Source organism: Diabrotica undecimpunctata, chromosome 4 (genome assembly GCF_040954645.1).
Source record: "Diabrotica undecimpunctata isolate CICGRU chromosome 4, icDiaUnde3, whole genome shotgun sequence".
NCBI classification, from domain to species: domain Eukaryota; kingdom Metazoa; phylum Arthropoda; class Insecta; order Coleoptera; family Chrysomelidae; genus Diabrotica; species Diabrotica undecimpunctata.
In genome coordinates this window covers 74,939,471-74,957,338 of record NC_092806.1, presented here as the reverse complement: position 1 = coordinate 74,957,338, position 17,868 = coordinate 74,939,471, and the positions used below count along the sequence as shown (strand labels likewise).

Genomic DNA, 17,868 nt, shown 5'->3' with positions numbered 1-17,868 from the left:
TCTGATAATAACCAACACAACAAAAAAAGAATTATCCAAGTTTTATTAATACATATATATTATGAAATTAATTATAGATAGAAAAGTGTTCAAAAAAGGGTGTAACTCTGCCTTATAAAATTTTAAGTCTTAAATGTACTTACGTCATTTTAAACAAAGTACGTACACACTCCCTTAATAAACTTGAATATATTTAGTCTAAATGTGCTTACGGATTAATTTCTTATGACAATGTTGACAAAAATATTATAGTTGATTTGTAAGCCGACAGATGAAACATTTTGTTTGTTTATCTACAATAAATTACAATTGTCGTCTTAAACGATACCACAAGTTTACAGTTAAATAGACATCAAGCAGAGCATTGAAATTATGTCCAAAAGTGTGTAAAAAGCTACTATAGGACATCTATTTTTCATATAAAAGATGTATATGATGAACGTCCTACTAATTGTAAGTATATTATTTTACAATTAACATTTTTTATAGAAAATTTGTGAACGTTTTCATGGTATGTTTCTCTACATTTTTAAATTTTAAGCAAATCAGTTTAATCTTGGTATGATTATTTACTTACTTACTTACTTAGTCCTAAGCCTTTCTACCGTTAGGTGTAAGGCTGGTGGAGTTAAGTTTTGCACTGTTGTCTCCATGCTTTCCGGTCTTGTGTTAGATTTCGTGCACTTTTCGTGCAACTTCTTTTCTGATTTCGTCTACCCACCTAACTCTTGGTCTTCCTCGTTTGTTTTTCCCTTGCACTCTCGTTTCAAATACTCGTTTTGTTAATCTTTCATTCGACATTCTACACACGTGCCCGAACCATCTTAGTTGCCCCTCTACTATTTTTTCGTTTATTGGTTCTAGTTTTAGGGTTTGTCTGATTGTTTCGTTACGTATTTTGTCTGTCCTCTTTCTGTTTGCTATTTTCCTCAGGAACCTCATTTCCATAGCATTGACTCGAGATTTTTGTCTCCCAGTCAATGTCCATGACTCGCTATTATACATGATTGTGGGTCTAACTACCTTCTCCGGTATTTCTTTTTTCCCCAAAAATGTTGTTTTCATAGTGTTAAATAAGCTTCCTGTTCGTCCCATTCTCTCATTTATTTCCATGTCTTGTTTACCGTTTGATTCAATTATTACTCCTAGGTATTTAAAATGTTCCACTTGTTCTAGTTGTTTTTCGTTTAATTGTATTGCGTGTCTTTCTCTTATTTGAAATTATCATTGTTTTTGTTTTCTCTGTATTTATTTTCATATTTATGTTTAACAGTTCGTCTTCTAGGATTTCAAGGTTGTTCTGTAGGTCTTCTCTGTTTTCTGCTATCAAAACCATGTCGTCTGCAAATAGAAGCTTTGATAGTTGAGTCTGTTTCATTTGCCAGTATCCTAATGTTAGTTTTCTCATTCTTCTCTTGGCTTTCTTTATTGCCTCATCATTGCTGAGAACAGCAGTGGGCTCAACACGCATCCCTGTTTGACGCCTTGACTTGTAGTAAATTCTTCGGATTCCTCGTTGTTGGTTCTCACCGTATTTTTAATATTATTGTACATATCCTTTATGACATCAATTGTTATCCTGTCAACTCCTCTTTCTTTTAATGTCCTCCATACTTCTTTTCTTTGTATTCTGTCAAACGCCTTTTCCAGATCGATAAAGCATATATGTATTCCTCTATTTTTATTGATTACTTTCTCACTTACTTGTCTTATTGTGAATATGTGGCCTTGCATGCTTCTGTCTTTCCTGATTCCACACAGTGTATCTTCCATAGTTGGTTCTATTTGGGTTTTTATTCTTGTTTCTATTATTCTTGCGAATACCTTCCCAGGAATACTTGATATAGTAATATCATATATAGTTATATCAATATAGTAATACCTCGGTAATTATTACAGTTTCTCTTGTCGCCCTTTTTGTGTATTATAATAGTATAATATCTTTCTTACAGTCCTGTGGTATTTCTGCTCTCTTTATGATATCATTCATTAGTTCTTTCATGCTGTTCACTCCCTCTATACCCATGAATTTTATCATTTCCGGGGTGATATGATCCTTGCCTGGTGCTTTGCCTAATTTACCTCTTTCAATTGCCTTTTCTAGTTCCTCTGTTGTTATGGGTTCTACTTTTTGTTCTTCATTTATTTCTTGTATCTCCACTATGTTGTCTACGTCTGTATGAGTTAGCTCTTTGAAATGTTCTCTCCATCTTTCCATTATTTGGTTTTCTTCTGTTATTACCTTTCCATTCTTGTCTTTTATATTCGGCATCATGTGTTCTTTCTTTTGTCTGAGCTGTTTTAATGCGCCATAGAAAAGTTTTTGATTTTCTCTCTTAATTATTTGTCATTTTTAGTCCAAACTTTTCCAAACTTAGTCCACACTTAGTATGATTATTTATTAGTACTAAAATTATTTTTCTTAATTTTACTACTACTTATAGATCATGCATATTTTATTGTTAGTTTAAAGTTTACTGAAGTTAATTTTTTAACCGTAAGGGGAATACGGGGGATGATGACTTAGGGGAAAGTACTGTGAGTGATGACATAAATCATATTTATTTTGTTGAGGTTTTCAGTGAAATGTGTTCGTTTGTTAATTTGGCGTTCGATGGAGTCAGAAGATATATACATATAAAAAAATAACAGGGGGCGAAAGTAAACATATGAATACAAATGATAATGACCAAAGATTGATTACATTCGCAATTGAAAACAGAATGATAATAATGACTATGCATTTCAGGAGAAAGAATATATATATATATATATATATATATATATATATATATATATATATATATATATATATATATATATATAGAACGTGAAAATTCCGGGATCAAATGAAACTAATCCAATACACCACATCTTAATACAAAAAAATTCGCCAATTTAATAACAAATATGAAAACGTGCAGAGGGGCTGGTGTAGACTCTGATTATTTTTTGGTTCGAATTTTTAAAAATTTGAGGTAGTGCAGGATTATCAAAGGGATATACAAAAAACCTACGCCAAACAAGATAGTGCTACTGTGAGTAACATACAACAAAAGTATTTCAAAATGACAAACACTATACAGAAAGCAACGTCAAAGAACATACTAAGAACAAAAAGATTTAGAAAAAAACACTGGTTCGATGACGAATGTAGAACAGAGTTAAAAAAAATCAGATTTGAGATTAAAAAATGTGCAATCGCAAAAACAAGACGACCTAGAAAGGTATGCCAAACAACGAAAAAAAGTAACGAAAATCCTGAGGGCGTATAAAAGAAAGTATATTAATGATAAAGTAAAGCGTATTGAATAAAATTACAAGAAAAATGAAATAAAATTTTTTTAAAAAGAGGTAAAATACATTAAAACTGGGTACCAGGAAAGAACGATAAATGTAAAAGATACGCAAGGAAACCTGATAGTCGACGAAGACCAAATATGTGAAAGATGGAAAGAATATTTCGAAGAGCTGCTAAATGACAGAGTGACTACTAAAGAAAATTATAATATTTCTAATCATTGTTAAGAGGTGATATACAAAGGGCTCTCCATACTTAATCAAAAACGATTAGAAATAAATGTGGAGAAGAATCTAGGAGAATACTAGGGAGGATTTCACAAGGAAAGATCAATAACCGTTCAAATTTTTATGTTAAAACAAATCCTGATCAATTGCTATGAATACAACATTCCAGAACAAGTACTTTTCATTGATTACAAAGCCACGTACGATACAATAGACAGAAACAAATTAATAGAAACGCTAAAAGAAATCCAAGTGAAAGAAAACATAGTAATATTGGTAAAAATGATAATAAAAACCATTTGTGCTGTGAAATGCAACGGTACAGTCTCAGAAGAATTTAAAGTGAAAAAAGGTGTTCTCCAAGAAGAGATGGGAATCAGAGATTGGAAGCTGACAGTTACGAACAGAAAACGATGGAAATTATCCATCCAACAACTTTTTTAACTTTTTACTTTTTAACGCTATACATACATATTGTACATACATACTGGGAGTGATGACATAAATCATATTTATTTTAAAAAGGAAAAGACAGTTAAGAAGGACATATTTATTTTGTTGAGATTTTCAGTGAAATGTGTTGGTTTGTTATTTGTCTATATCATATTCTAATTGGTCTTAGATTAGAATAGTTCAATAAAAATAAGGATACATTATATTTCATTTATTATTACATATTAACACATAAAATAAATGAAGGTCCAACCCTGCGCTTAGTTGATATAGTGCCGATTAAAATCTGCTCTTAGTAAAACTAACTTTTCATCGGTTTATAATCACGAAACGCAAAATATTATTTGCTAAAATAAATAGTGTATATAAACAACAAAGTTTCATCACACAGAAAATAAATTGTGATTAGATTACCAATTTAATACAAATTCAATAATTTTAAATATTTAATATAACCAATAATTCAATACAACAATTCAATTCAATACATACAAATCAAGAAAACAAAAATTAAAAATTAAACAACGAAAATGGACGATGTCAATAGTCCAGGGGCGTCGAGGCCCCAAACGTTATTGACATCATATAAAACTTCTTCAAATTCAACTTCAACGTTCCCTTCCAAGAAACAAGCTATATAACAAGCCCTCTAGCTATGGCCGCAGTAACCAGTACAGCCGCATCAGTTGAAAATCTAATGGTGTATTTAGATTTAAAACCTTACTTAAAAGAAAAATTGCACGATGTTTAGCAAAACCAATGGAATAGAAGCACCACTAAATTGATAAAAATAAAATCTTCCATCCTTCCATGGAACTTCTGGCCTTCAAAGCGACAACATCAAATCCTAATAACACGTTTCAGATTATGAAAAACGCATGAATACTTGTTAAAGGGAGAAAAGGATCCACTGTGTTTTGTTTGTGAATGTAAAGTGGCAGTGAAGCACATTTTGATTGACTGTCCAATATACTCAGTTAAAAGACTGACACATTCCAAAAACATTAAAAGAACTTCTAGGAGAATCTAAATACGTAGCTGACTTGATAGAATTTCTAAAATCTATAAACTTTTTTAATAAAATTTAACACAATACATCAATAATTAAAATGTATATTGTATACCTTATTATGTAATTGATATTTTGTATATGCCTATGTATGTCTTTATTTCTTTTGTATTTTCTTATGCTAATAACCCTAAGTGGTTGAAGCAAAATTTAAAAAAATAATAATAAATGAACATAGCAAATCATTCGAACATTATTTTACCATATCTCAGATTTTGAAACCAGATAAGCTTTCCCACAATGTCATGTTTACTGACAAAACTCATATCATCTACTTCTGATAAAACAAATGTACCCCTGACCTCTATATGGACGCATAAATTTGACTAAAATAGAGTTCTTCCTCAGTTCAACGACTTCGGCCAAAAAATTCTTTGTTTTATTATTTGAAGCTGTCACAGGAAGAAAGTGACCTACGTTAATTTGTTATGGTAGTTCTTTTAGATTAAATGCCATCTTTTAAGGCCGATTCACATTAGACGTTCAGGTTATGCTCCGCTCAAGTTCCGCTCACGATCAAGAATTGTGTACACTATTCACAGTAGGCGCTCAGGTGACGCTCCGCTCACGATCAAGAATTTCGGTATACTATTCAATTTGGCGGGACTCAGAGAATAGGCACAGTTCTTTGCATATATAAATTTGTTTAACATGTTTAAAGATTTTTCTAACAGTGATTTGGCTGTCATTGCTTTATGTTTGGACGAAGAAGAGCTTCAGTCAACCAATAAACAGCCAAGAATATGGGTGCACAATATTTTAAAAACAAGGGAAACATAAGGGGAGTTTTTTACTCTGTATAAAGGTCTCTATGACGATGAAACTAAATTTTTTCAGCATGACGTATTTTATTGTACCGTATTTTATGTACCGTATCAAAATACAGTCTACCTCCCTGGTTGTACAATTCCTTACAGCAGCGCACCAATTCAATCAACTGTTCGTCATCCATCGAGCTGCGAAAATCGTACCTTCACCTGACTGTTACTAATTCACACTACCCTGCCGCTCCACACCACTCAGATCAAGTCACGATCAAACTATTCTCCTGGAGAATCGCCGCGGTCAAAAGAGCGGGACGGAACGTGAGCGTTGTGTTTACTGTGAATAGCACCATTTAAGATGCGTGTAAGAATACTTGACCGAACCTTGAGCTGAGCGTGAGCGGAGCGTGACCTGAGCTATAATGTGAATCGGCCTTAACTGTCATCAAAGTGCACTGAGTCGCTGTCTCCATATTCCTGACATGAATCGTTCTATTTAGATAGTCCACCTCAGAATTATCAAATACTTTTAACATAATTCCCAATATTAAGAGTACATTTTTTCTAGGTTTATTTTCGTTTTGTCAGTTTCAAACGCTATTTGTGTTTTTTTTTTCTTCTTTTCTAGCTCAACTTTGAATGGTGTTGATGTCAAAATTTGCGGGTGCATCTTACTGGCGTTATTTGCTTTTGCTTCAGAAAAATCAAACAGAGGGATAACATCTTAAAACGTCACCGCTGATGTCCGTCACCGTCACACCATGAGATAGTGACATTGCAGCAATCTTCTCAGATTCTAGAAGAAAATCCTCTTTAGAGAATATATGGCAGTTTATAGGATATATTTCAGTGAATGCAAATCCAGAGATTACTTTATCAAGTGTGGCAACATTTGTGTATGCTTTGTTAAGAGTTCCGCAATCTTATAAACTGTAATTCTTTCGGTTGGATGGCCCTTCATGAAAATATCACACTCTCTGTTATAGACTTTCTTGAGAGGTGCAGAGAAAACGACATCGAGAGGCTGGAGGAGATGAGATAAATGGAGAGGCAGCGACAGCAATATTATGAAATTTTCATTGCAATACTTATATGCTTATAGGCTAATATCGCTACTATGGTTGTCTAAAATTAGAGAAACTGGTTCAGGTTCACTATGGTTGGCATACTTTTTAAAATGTTTTAACCACTGAATAAAAAGTCCTTCATTAGTCCAGCCGTTTTGAAATATTTGTTAAGAGGCCCAGGTGGTCCATTTCCTCCCAGAAGTGGTGTCATTAGTTATCTTGCATAAATAAAAGCAGGGGAACATAGGTCCCTGCAGCGGTGGATGTACAAATAACTGTAGTGGTTTGTCAAAGTTTTCAAGGTTTTTCTTTATAAGTGTTTCTTTATAGTCTTTAAGTGTTTCACTATGCTGGCTTTTTGGTCAGAGGTGAAAACAGCTTTTCTTTCTAGACTTTTTAAATCTCTCTTGAAGGGTACCGAAAAGAAATAGCGTGATCCTTAGAAGTGTTCTAATAGACTTTCCACTTTGCGCCGCGTTGATAGCCATTGATAGCTGCTGTAGCGTCCATTGCGCCTTATTAGTTAAACGAACGTTATGTCGTGGCATTTTAAAAATTATTAAAATAATAAAACAATATTAAAATAGTTATATAAAACTTAAAAAAATGTACAAGATAAAATATTTTAAAATCATGGGCTAATGGCAGTCACTCGCGGGGGTAAGCCAGTCAAAGATTGCCAATACCCCATTACAACTCAGCCATATCTATATTAGATTATTTTGGAAAGATGTATTTTTTGTCAACTTGCCTTATTCGCTCCGTGCGTGACCATGGTAGGGGTACTTTGAAACGATGCCAGCGTGCGTAGCGGCGAAATGTGACAAAATTGGACCTACCTTTTTACGCATAAATTTTATCAAAAATGTGTGCATATATATATTGCGTATTTAATTGTGCTAATAATAGCAAAAATAGTAAGTGTAGTTTTTATAGGTTCCCAAAGATTACATATAAATTAGAAAAAAGAAAAAGATGGATCCGTGCTATTAATATGAAAAAGTAAATATCACATAACTTCATTTTTATGCAATTGAAATAGGAAAAATGTAAATAATTTACCTTAAATGATATTTTATAAGTGAACAACTTGATTTGCCAGTACTAGATTTTTCCCTTTCTTTTCCATTTATGGTTGAAAAGATATATTATGATGAATTTTGAGAAACGCAGTTTTTAATACTACATTTATTTTGTACATAAACTGAAAAAATATAATTAAAAAGTTAATTATTAATAATTGTCAATTTTGCATGTATTTAACAATGTCAAACATATGTCATATGTTTAACCTGAAAATTCTTCTTCTTCTACGGCACTACAGCCCAAAATGAGCCTTGGCCTCCTTTATTTTTTGCCTCCACCCTTGTCTGTCTGTGGCTGCTCTTCTCCATACACGGACTCCTAAAAGTGCTTGTGCGTCGCTGCTTACTGTGTCTTCCCAGCGCTTTCTTGGCTTTCCAACTGGTCTCTTTCCCTGCATTCTGGCGTTCAGTGCTCGTTTTGGTAGCCTATCCTCTCCCATTCGTATCACATGTCCGGCCCATTGCAATCTTTGTATTCTAATGAAGTCTGACAGGGGTGTTTCCTTATACAGTTGATAGAGCTCGTTGTTATATCGAATTCTGAAGATTCCGTTTTCGCTCACAGGTCCTAGTATTCTCCTCAGTACTTTTCTTTCGAATGTGTCGAGTTTGTTTTTGGATGTTTCTTTCAGGACCCATGCTTCGCTGCCATAACATGCTATTGGCCGAATTAAAGTTTTATAGATTCTCATCTTTGTATTTCGGTGGACACTTTTAGACCGAAATATATGGGAGAGGGCAAAATAAGCTTTGTTTGCCTGCGTTATCCTTTTTCGTATTTCTCCATCCTCTGCTCCATCGGCATATATTTCTACTCCCAGGTATGTAAACTTTCCAACCGTTTCAATGTCATCTTCATGCATAATGTTTTGTGGGATTATATTTCTTCTCGTCTGTACCATTATTTTTGTTTTTTCTGTGTTAATTTCCAGACCTAGCCTTTTCGTTTGTGTTTTTAACTCTGCGTATGCTTCCTGTGCTCCTGTTGATGTTCTACTCATAATATTAATATCATCGGCGTAGGCAGCCAGTTGAACCGTTTTTTTGGTCAGTAGGTTTTCTCGTCCAGTTTGCATTTGCCTAACCGCATACTCCAGTGCCAGGTTAAACAATGTAGGTGCCAGCCCATCTCCCTGCTTTAGTCCCTGCGAGATTTTGAAAAAGTCTGTCCGGTTGTTTTGTATTCGTACACATGCCTGAGTTTCATCCATTGTGGCTTTAATGAGTCTAATCAGCTTATGTGGTATTGCTAATTCTGCCAATATATAGTATAGTCTGTCCCTTTTGACTGAATCGTATGCCTGTTTGAAGTCTACAAACACGTTGTGAACATCAATGTCGTGTTCCCACGATTTGCTCAAGACCTGCTTGACTGTAAATATTTGATCCATTGTCGATCTTCCCCGTCTGAAGCCCGTCTGATATTCTCCAATAATATTTTCTGCTAGTGGTTGGAGTCGCTGGTTTATAATATACGTGAGGACTTTATACGCTGTACATAGTAGAGTAATTCCACGGTAGTTTTTGCACTGGAGTTTGTCTCCTTTTTTATAGATTGGGCATACTATACTTTTCTTCCATTCGTCGGGTATTTTCTCTTCTTGCCATATTTCTTTGATAAGCGCGTGGATATGACTTGATAGGTGGTTGCCACCTACCTTATACAGTTCTGCTGGAATCTCGTCAACTCCCGGGGCTTTATTGTTTTTCTGGGCCTTAATAGCTTCGAGAACTTCCTCTATGGTTGGAGCTTCTACTTCAACTTCGTTCTCTTCTACATGGTTTGTACCCATTTCATCTTCCATATCTACTTGTGTTCCAAGTAGGGTCTGATAATAATGCTTCCAGGTTTCTGTGACTTTCTGTTGGTCACTGATTATTTGCCCACTTTCATCTTTGCATAGGCTTGTTTGAGGTTTATATCCACTTTTTATCTTTTTTATCTTTTTTAGGTATTCGTAAGCTCCTCTAGTTTCGTTTTTTTTTGAAATTTTGTTCCATTTCTTCTATTTGTCCATTTTCATAAGCCCTCTTTTTGTTTCATAACCTGAAAATTGGTAGGTCCAAAACTGTCAGATGAAGGCGGTAGGTGTCGCGTCAGTCACGCACGGAGCGAATAAGGCCAGAAGGTTGGATACGTTATTAAACCTTGCGTTTAATGTGCCGAAAGCCGCAATTAAAACACTGTGAACAACTATGTGATTGCTTATTTACGTGCCAGTAAAAATTACAGTGCACAAAGAGCAAACATCGGCTTGTCTACTGCGATAACAGAAACCAGCTGGCATGTTCTTAATTGCATGTAAGGTACTTGGACAACCGGCCACTACGTGGCAGGAAGTCCCTGGGAGCGAAATTCGAAAAAAGAAAGTAAATATTCCGGTGACTGCCGTTACCCGCTGACCGGCATTACCCCGTTAACCCCTACATTTGAGATAGGTACTTGTATAATGTGCATTTATAGCTTGGTGTAATCCTACTTGATTTCTTCTTTTCTAAGGATTGTTGTCTTCTTCTTATGTCTTTCTTGAATTTTTTACTCTTAGTCAATTTCGTTTTAAAATCACCATCAGCTTTTATTTATCACTTCCACTGCTGGACATAGGCCTCCATTAAACTCGTCGGTTCTTTTGTGCTCTTTGTTGCCAATTTTTTGTGATACGGCTGATGTCGTCAGTCTAACGTGTAGGTGGTCTTCCTCTACTACGTTTGTCTGCACTTGCCTCCAATGTGTAATTTTGCTCGTCCATCGTCAGTCATGCACTGTCGCTACATGGCGTGCCCAATTCTATTTTAGTTCCGCTATGCGTTCCACAACATCAGTAATACTCGTCCTTCTTCTTAAAATACATTTTATAAAACTTGACATTCTCGTCATGAAAACTGGACTTTTCTTTGTGTTCTAGTTAATTTTGTGTACTTACTATTTTCTTCAAGCATTCTTTTTATTCCGTAAATAGATGGAATGGTTTCTTAAATTATAAATTTTTAAATATACTCTCTTTGTATCTGCCAGTCTCCGTTGCATATTTGAATTTACACAAGTGTTTCTGATGAGAAGTTGAATAACTCCTTATTTGGAGCACGAGGTGGATTTTGAGGTTTGCTAGATTGAGGTGCTGTGATTAAGATGATGTCATCTCGAGTGGCTTTACGGAGTTTTGCCGTAATGTCGTGGATGTCTAGGAGTAGTAGTTTGCAGGAAGGCTGCCTTTTGGGAAGGGAGGACTTTTATTGAGTCCAAATTAGGGATGAGGTTTTTTTTTTTGATAAGACGATAGAAAGGTATCTGCTGGCAGATATCTGAGGGGATGTCCTCGATTCTGTAGCTATAGGTGGATGGTGGTTGTTATGTGTTAGGAGTTTGGGATTGAGGGAGTGTTGTTTGCTGTGGTGTGGAGGGTGGTTGTGCGGGTGTATGTATGGGTGGTGGTGTTGGTGGTGTGTGCACTGGCGTGATTGCGTCTTGTAAGTGTATGGGGGTGTGTCAGTGGGGTTGAGGGTAGGTGGATTGTAGTGTGGGGTGTCTGCTTTGGATGTGGATGGGGTAGGGTGGCGTTGCTCTGTATGTGTGTTCTTTTGTGTTTTCTTTGGGGTTGTGAGTATTCTTGGTGTGGTTTTGTTTGTGTCTATGTATTCTGAGGGTTTTTGCATGGATATGGATATGTGACTGTGGTCTGTGGTGGCTCGTAGACCCTTCTCCCACTCTTTCAAGTTGGGAATAGGGCCCGTTGTGTATAGGATGGCCTGGTTTTCGGATGCTTCCGTTTCCAGGTCGAAAGGGATATCTCCGAGGAGATTATGGTGTTTGAGGGTTCTAAGGAGCTTTATTTGACTAGAAAACTTCTTAGGGATTAGTGTGATTTAGTATATGTGTGAGTGTTGTGTATTTTTGGGGGTAGGGTGTTTTGGTTTGGGTGTGGATGGTCTGGATGGAGGTGGAGGGGAGGGAGGAGGTATAGGCAGGGGTGGTGCAGTAGGGGGAAGGGTGGGGGTGTCGGAGGAGTGGTGGGTAGTTGGTATCCGGGAAATGCAGAGATGAAGGCGTTGTGGATGAGACTTTTTAGGATTTCGGGTGAGGATGTTGCTTTTTTGGTTTGTTTGTTTATGTTGTGGACTATTGGTGTATATATATATATATATATATATATATATATATATATATATATATATATATATATATGTATAAAAACTTCGTAAAATTTAGTGAAAAGAGAATTGATACGATTTTTGTTACTGCTAATATTAATATAAGCTACATAACTTGTCCAAATGTTTAAAGGTTTTCCTGTGTACCGGATTATGCCATGGATATTTTAAAATAATAGCAGACGATGGGGATTTAACATGTAGACCTAGTGGCGTGGAATGTCTAAGCTCAAATACTTTTACCACTTGTTCGAATATCGGCAGCGTAACATCTTTACATGCTGTCTTGCGCTGTCCTGATGGCTATCACTGCGATGACTCTACATCTATACCGTAAGTAAAGTGTGGAATTTGTTTTGGTTTAGGCAAAATAAACGCATGTGGCATAAATAAATAAATAAAAAACTTATTTAAGATTTTCAAATAATGATTTATGTTTCGATTTCCACTCCGGAAATCGTTCTCAAAAAAGATTCGTACTTTTTTGAGATCGATTTCGGAAGTGGAAATCGAAAAGTCAAACGTTATTTGAAAATGTAATTTTCATTCCAATCATTTGTGGCTTAACCCTATATAAACATAATATTTAAAGTAGACATGTCACAAGAACCTTTTTATTTAAAATTCTTTAAGTAACTTGATTAAGTTATTAGGCTAAATTTTATTATTGGTTATCTAATATACAAAGAATGTAATGGATAACAAAAACGGAGTACTGATAACAAAACTTTTATCAATTTATTCACCGGAGAGAGAAGAAAGCAAAATGTTTTAGCGTTCTTTATTTTTTTAAGTTCTTGAGCAACTTTGTTATTTTGGTGACCAGTGACCATTGGTGTTAGAGTCTCCAATGATTTTCTGTCAAATTCTTCATTTATTAAACTGCCAAAGTACTTTTTCTATCTATTTTTAGCAATCTTTTTGTGAACTAGTTTTTTTTTATTTTCATTTGGGGTACACCTAATCTGATTAAAATTTGTTGCTTTCTTTTTTTTTCTATGTTTGGTTATTATATATTTGTTTCACCCTCCCTGACATCGAGTTAATCGTATAAGTGGCCTATTAGAAAGATAACATGTTAATTGGAATATTCACAGCTGGACTAACATTACTTTTACGGATTAGTCAAAATTTTTTTAATTTTTGATCCGTTTGTTGTATTCCAGTATATAGACGAGCAGGTAATCAGTGTGACAATTTTTTATTCGGCCTTATTATGATATAGGAAGGCATTTTAATATTTTCGTTTCGGATACATCCAATCTAATTAAACATTTTCAGGCTTCACCCTCCCTGGTATCAAGTTAAACATATACATAGATTTGACTACTGTATAGTTTTAAAAATCTGTGTTTGACCTATTTTCTGGTCACTGGTTATATAAATTTCTCTCCTTTATATTTTCTTAACTTCGGTTGACTACCTATAGAATTTTTTACTTTAAGACTTCTTTGCCAAGTGTTTTCTGTTTTTTAATACCAGTATCTTTTTTACGAATAAAACGACACCTCAATCGTTTAACTAGCTCTTCTCAGGTGTAGGTACGTCTTATCTTAATGCAAATTGTACAATGAGAAATTTTTGAAGAGACAAATAAGAGACTATGTTAAACAATCATATTATGTGTTAAAAATAAATATCCCAAAATTAAAAAGAAAAACTTAAGTATGCTTTACAAATAAAATTGATTGCTAAAATTTACTTCTATGGCAATAAATATAAACAAGTCGTTTAAGGAGTTTGTGTGTGCAGCTGAGGAGTGTTATTGGTCTGTAGCTTTGTGGCTGGTCTGTTGGTTTTCCTGGATTTAGTAGAGATATTTATTTTTGATTTTTTTAGCTCTCTTGGGATGGGGTTGGCCATTAAGATATTTTAGATGAATTTGAAGAGCCACCTAATTACGATTTTACGAGTATGGATAAAAAAATCTGGTTGACTGCTGTTAACACATGAGTTTTTTCTGGTTTTATATCCTTTAGAACATGTGACAACCTCATCCTTAATAAATTATCTGATAATTCTGACACAGCTGGAGTATTCACTTTAAGTGATTTGAGTTTACGTTTAATCTTTTAGGTGTCAACTATCCACAGAAGGTTCAACAACAACCAGTACAATTGCTACTACGTCCACTGAAATTCCAAGTAGTGTATCAACAAGCACAACTGAGAAGCCGACCTCACCTGTTTCAACGATAACTTGTAAGTATTCTACAAAATTTATTACTCAGTACGTCTATATACATATGTCCAAAAGTTTGGAATATTTCATCTTTTTATTAATTTTTAAAGTTACTCTTCTGAATAGTTAAACATCATTTTGTTTCAATTCTCAAAAATACTAAATAAATCTCAAAACCAGATAAAAACGTTATGCAAAAAAATTATTTATTCTCTTAGAGTGAAAAACTTACAATGTACAACTTACATTTAAAAACAAATTAGTTTAAAAAAAAATATTTTTAATAAAACAAATTAGTATTTCCTCCATTGGCCTGTATGCATGCCTGAAGGCGATTTAGCATGCTGCCGATTAACTGGTCGACCTGGGCTTGCGGAATTCTCTCCCATTCTTCACGAGCAGCATCTTTTAGTTCTCGAAGTGTAATAGGGAGATTGTTTCGCTTCTTGATGTGTGTTTTGAGAATGTCCCAAGCATGTTCAATAACGTTCATGTCAGGGGAGTTCGAGGGCTACTGTAATGTAGATATTCCTTCTTCTTCTAGAAAATTTGGTACTGCTGCTGTTCGATGAAGAGGTGCGTTGTCATGCATAAACACAAATTCATCACCTACTGCCCCTCGGAATACACGTACGACAGGATTTAAAATTTCCTCGATGTACACAGCACCAGTGACTCTTCTCTCCAGAACCAGCAGTGGCGTCCGTGTACCACTCATAATACCACCCCAAATCCTAATACTGCCACCTTCAAATGGGACCCGCGGTTGGGCTGTTTCTGGTCGGGCTTGTCGTCCTGGCGCCCTCCAAACCAGTGTTCTTCACGAATCAGATACCAAGCCAATTTTTGACTCAGAGAACATCACGTTATTCCAGTTAGGACCATGATGCACCATTTCTATAGCCCATTACAACCATACTATTTTGTGTTGGTAGGTTTGTTTAGGAACACGTAGCGGTCTTCTACGATACAAATTTACCGCATTTAGTCTGCGTGTTATTGCTTGCCGTGAAATATTCAGTCCTTGAAGCCTAGAAATTTTTTTGGATATACCACTTATAGATTCCAGATGATTTTTATGAACTATCAGTGTTATTTGCCGGTCTTGTGCTGTTGTTGTACATCGACTTCTACCACTTCTGGGACGATCCTTGACGTCATTTGTATCTTGGAATTTTTTTTTAATTTTCGATACAGCACTCTGAGTAACATCAACAATATTCGCTATATAACTTTGACTAAAGCCCTGTTGTAACAAAGTTATTACTCTAGATCTGTCAAAATGAGATATAACGTTTCTCGGCATTTTTAAACGGCTCAATTCAAATTTAAACAAAGACTGAAATAATGTGTAAATACGCTAATCAGTTGAAAGTGACCAAAATTATACAAAAACGATTCAAATTTTTTATCATTTTCATTTAAAAACGTTCTAGAATAAATATCAACAACAGTTTTAAAACCACCATAGGCGTATATATATTATTTGACGTATTCCAAACTTTTTGACATGTGTGTATATACATATACATATTTATATATAATATATATATATATATATATATATATATATATATATATATATATATATATACATATATATGTTTGGCAGGTAGCCCTAGGCTTTGTCAAGATTCCAAGATTCTAATGTACAATTGAGGAGAAAAAGTTATTGTAAAATATATAAAAACTTACTACAACGTAAAGCGAGATACTGACATTAATGCATTGACATAGAGTAGAAATTGATATATGATATATCACTGTTTATTGTCATTAATATATAATTATGTTTAAATGGGCGTATCGTTGGTGTTTTCGAAAAAGATAAAGTGGAGGTATGTTATAATTTTAATAAGAGAGTTTGTCGGTGATATATTTACTATTATTTAAATCAGATTGAAATATATTTGATTTGTGTTCTTTGTATCTTTTTGGTCATTGATGCGTTAGTGTTTCTTTTTGTTTCTATTGATTCGTATATCTTCTTCTCTTAGTTTTGTTTGGTTTTTAAAATTTTGATGTTTTCGAAGTCAAATTTATACTTTTTCTTATTCCCATACTTTATGAGCGCAGTATTCTTGTCATATTTGTGAGAAGGAACTCTGGATTGAAGCAGTTGACTTTGACTGTTTGCCCAATATAGACACCTTCACAGTTAGTACATGGTATCTCGTAAACAACTCTTAAATAATAATAAACCTTTTTTCCAGAAACAAAGGTATATAATTAATTTTCTAGACAAATTTGCTTACAAAAACTAAATATTTACTGGCTTTCAAATTATTTTGAATGATTGTTTTCATTTTTAATGTAAACTTGTTTTTTACATTGTTATTTATCTTATTTATATAATGTATTATTGTCGCATCTGTATTAATAGTAATTTGTATAATTAATCAAATATAAGTTTATGATGATCTGTAAAAGAAAAAACTTTTTATACTAACTTAACATTTAATAAGGTAGGATTAACATTGATTAGATGAGTTTATGATTTTTTTATTAATGTTTAAAGGAGTGAAAAAAAGTTAGAACTATTATTGCAGAAAATAAACGATATAAAAATTAGATGATTACTTTACTCATAAATAATAAACGTTATGAAGGCTATATACTGTGATAAGTACAGTTTACAGGATTCACAGTGTTTAGCGCCTTTATTTCCCCACATTCGCAAGGTGCGTCATTTTAGGTCTTTATAAACCATTTTATCCTAACATTGATTCACAAAGGCAACATTGGTGCATATGCGATTGATCACTTGCCAGTTGCGGCCGTAGCTCAGCACCAATAATGGCATTTTCAATTGATATTCAATCTTGATATTCTATGCTTAAAGTTTCTCAATGATTTGATTTTCAGTCTATTTACATTTAAATTGCAACTCATTTAAATAATACTGTTTCATTAAATTATATGTTTCCTATTCCAATTCATTTCTCTTTGTACTTTTACCTCACCTTTCAACACATACCCTTTGATTTTTTTAATTTGTCTTTTCCAATACTTGTGTTTGTTTCGTATTTTACTACAATATCCAACGTTAGCCACTTAGGCTATTGGCTTATAAATTTCACAGTCTATTACTATTCTTCATCTTCTTTTTTGTCACAAAATTATCCATTTCACACTAACTAAAAGTAAATGATTTTTGACTGAAAATCAAAATAAACATTTTTATCTACACTAAAACATTAAAAATGTTTTAGTTAGTATTAATGGGAATTTAATATAATTGTAGGATTAGTACTACTTTATCTGTTTCAGGTGGAAATAAAATAAAATTTGTTAATTATTTGTACATAAATTAAAATTAGATAAAAAAATTTAATAGGGATGTGCAATAAATTTTCGTAATGTGGCGTAACTACAATATTTTATTTATTTCATAAATGCTAGTATTAAAAGCTGAAGTAAGGATAAGGACATTATCTATACTTAATCTAAATGAAACACAAGTGTTTTAAAATTATAAGTAAAATAAACAGTGTTTTAAAATTATAAGTAAAAGAAAAACAATTACTTAACTCTTAAAAAATTATGAGTTTATAATTATTTGCACTGCATCC

At 33.8% G+C, this 17,868-nt stretch overlaps 1 protein-coding gene across 1 annotated transcript in view; it reads left to right on the top strand.

Annotated features, from left to right (window-relative positions):
• Positions 1–281: 281 nt before the first annotated feature.
• LOC140439687 (uncharacterized) overlaps positions 282–17,868 on the top strand; it is a 42,367-nt gene continuing 24,780 nt past the window's right edge. Inside the window, exons 1-3 of the mRNA XM_072529768.1 lie at positions 282–453; positions 12,249–12,448; positions 14,192–14,316. Of these exons, the coding sequence (XP_072385869.1) occupies positions 427–453; positions 12,249–12,448; positions 14,192–14,316 (352 nt within the window). The 5' untranslated portion in view covers positions 282–426. The remainder of the gene's footprint in view (positions 454–12,248; positions 12,449–14,191; positions 14,317–17,868) is intronic.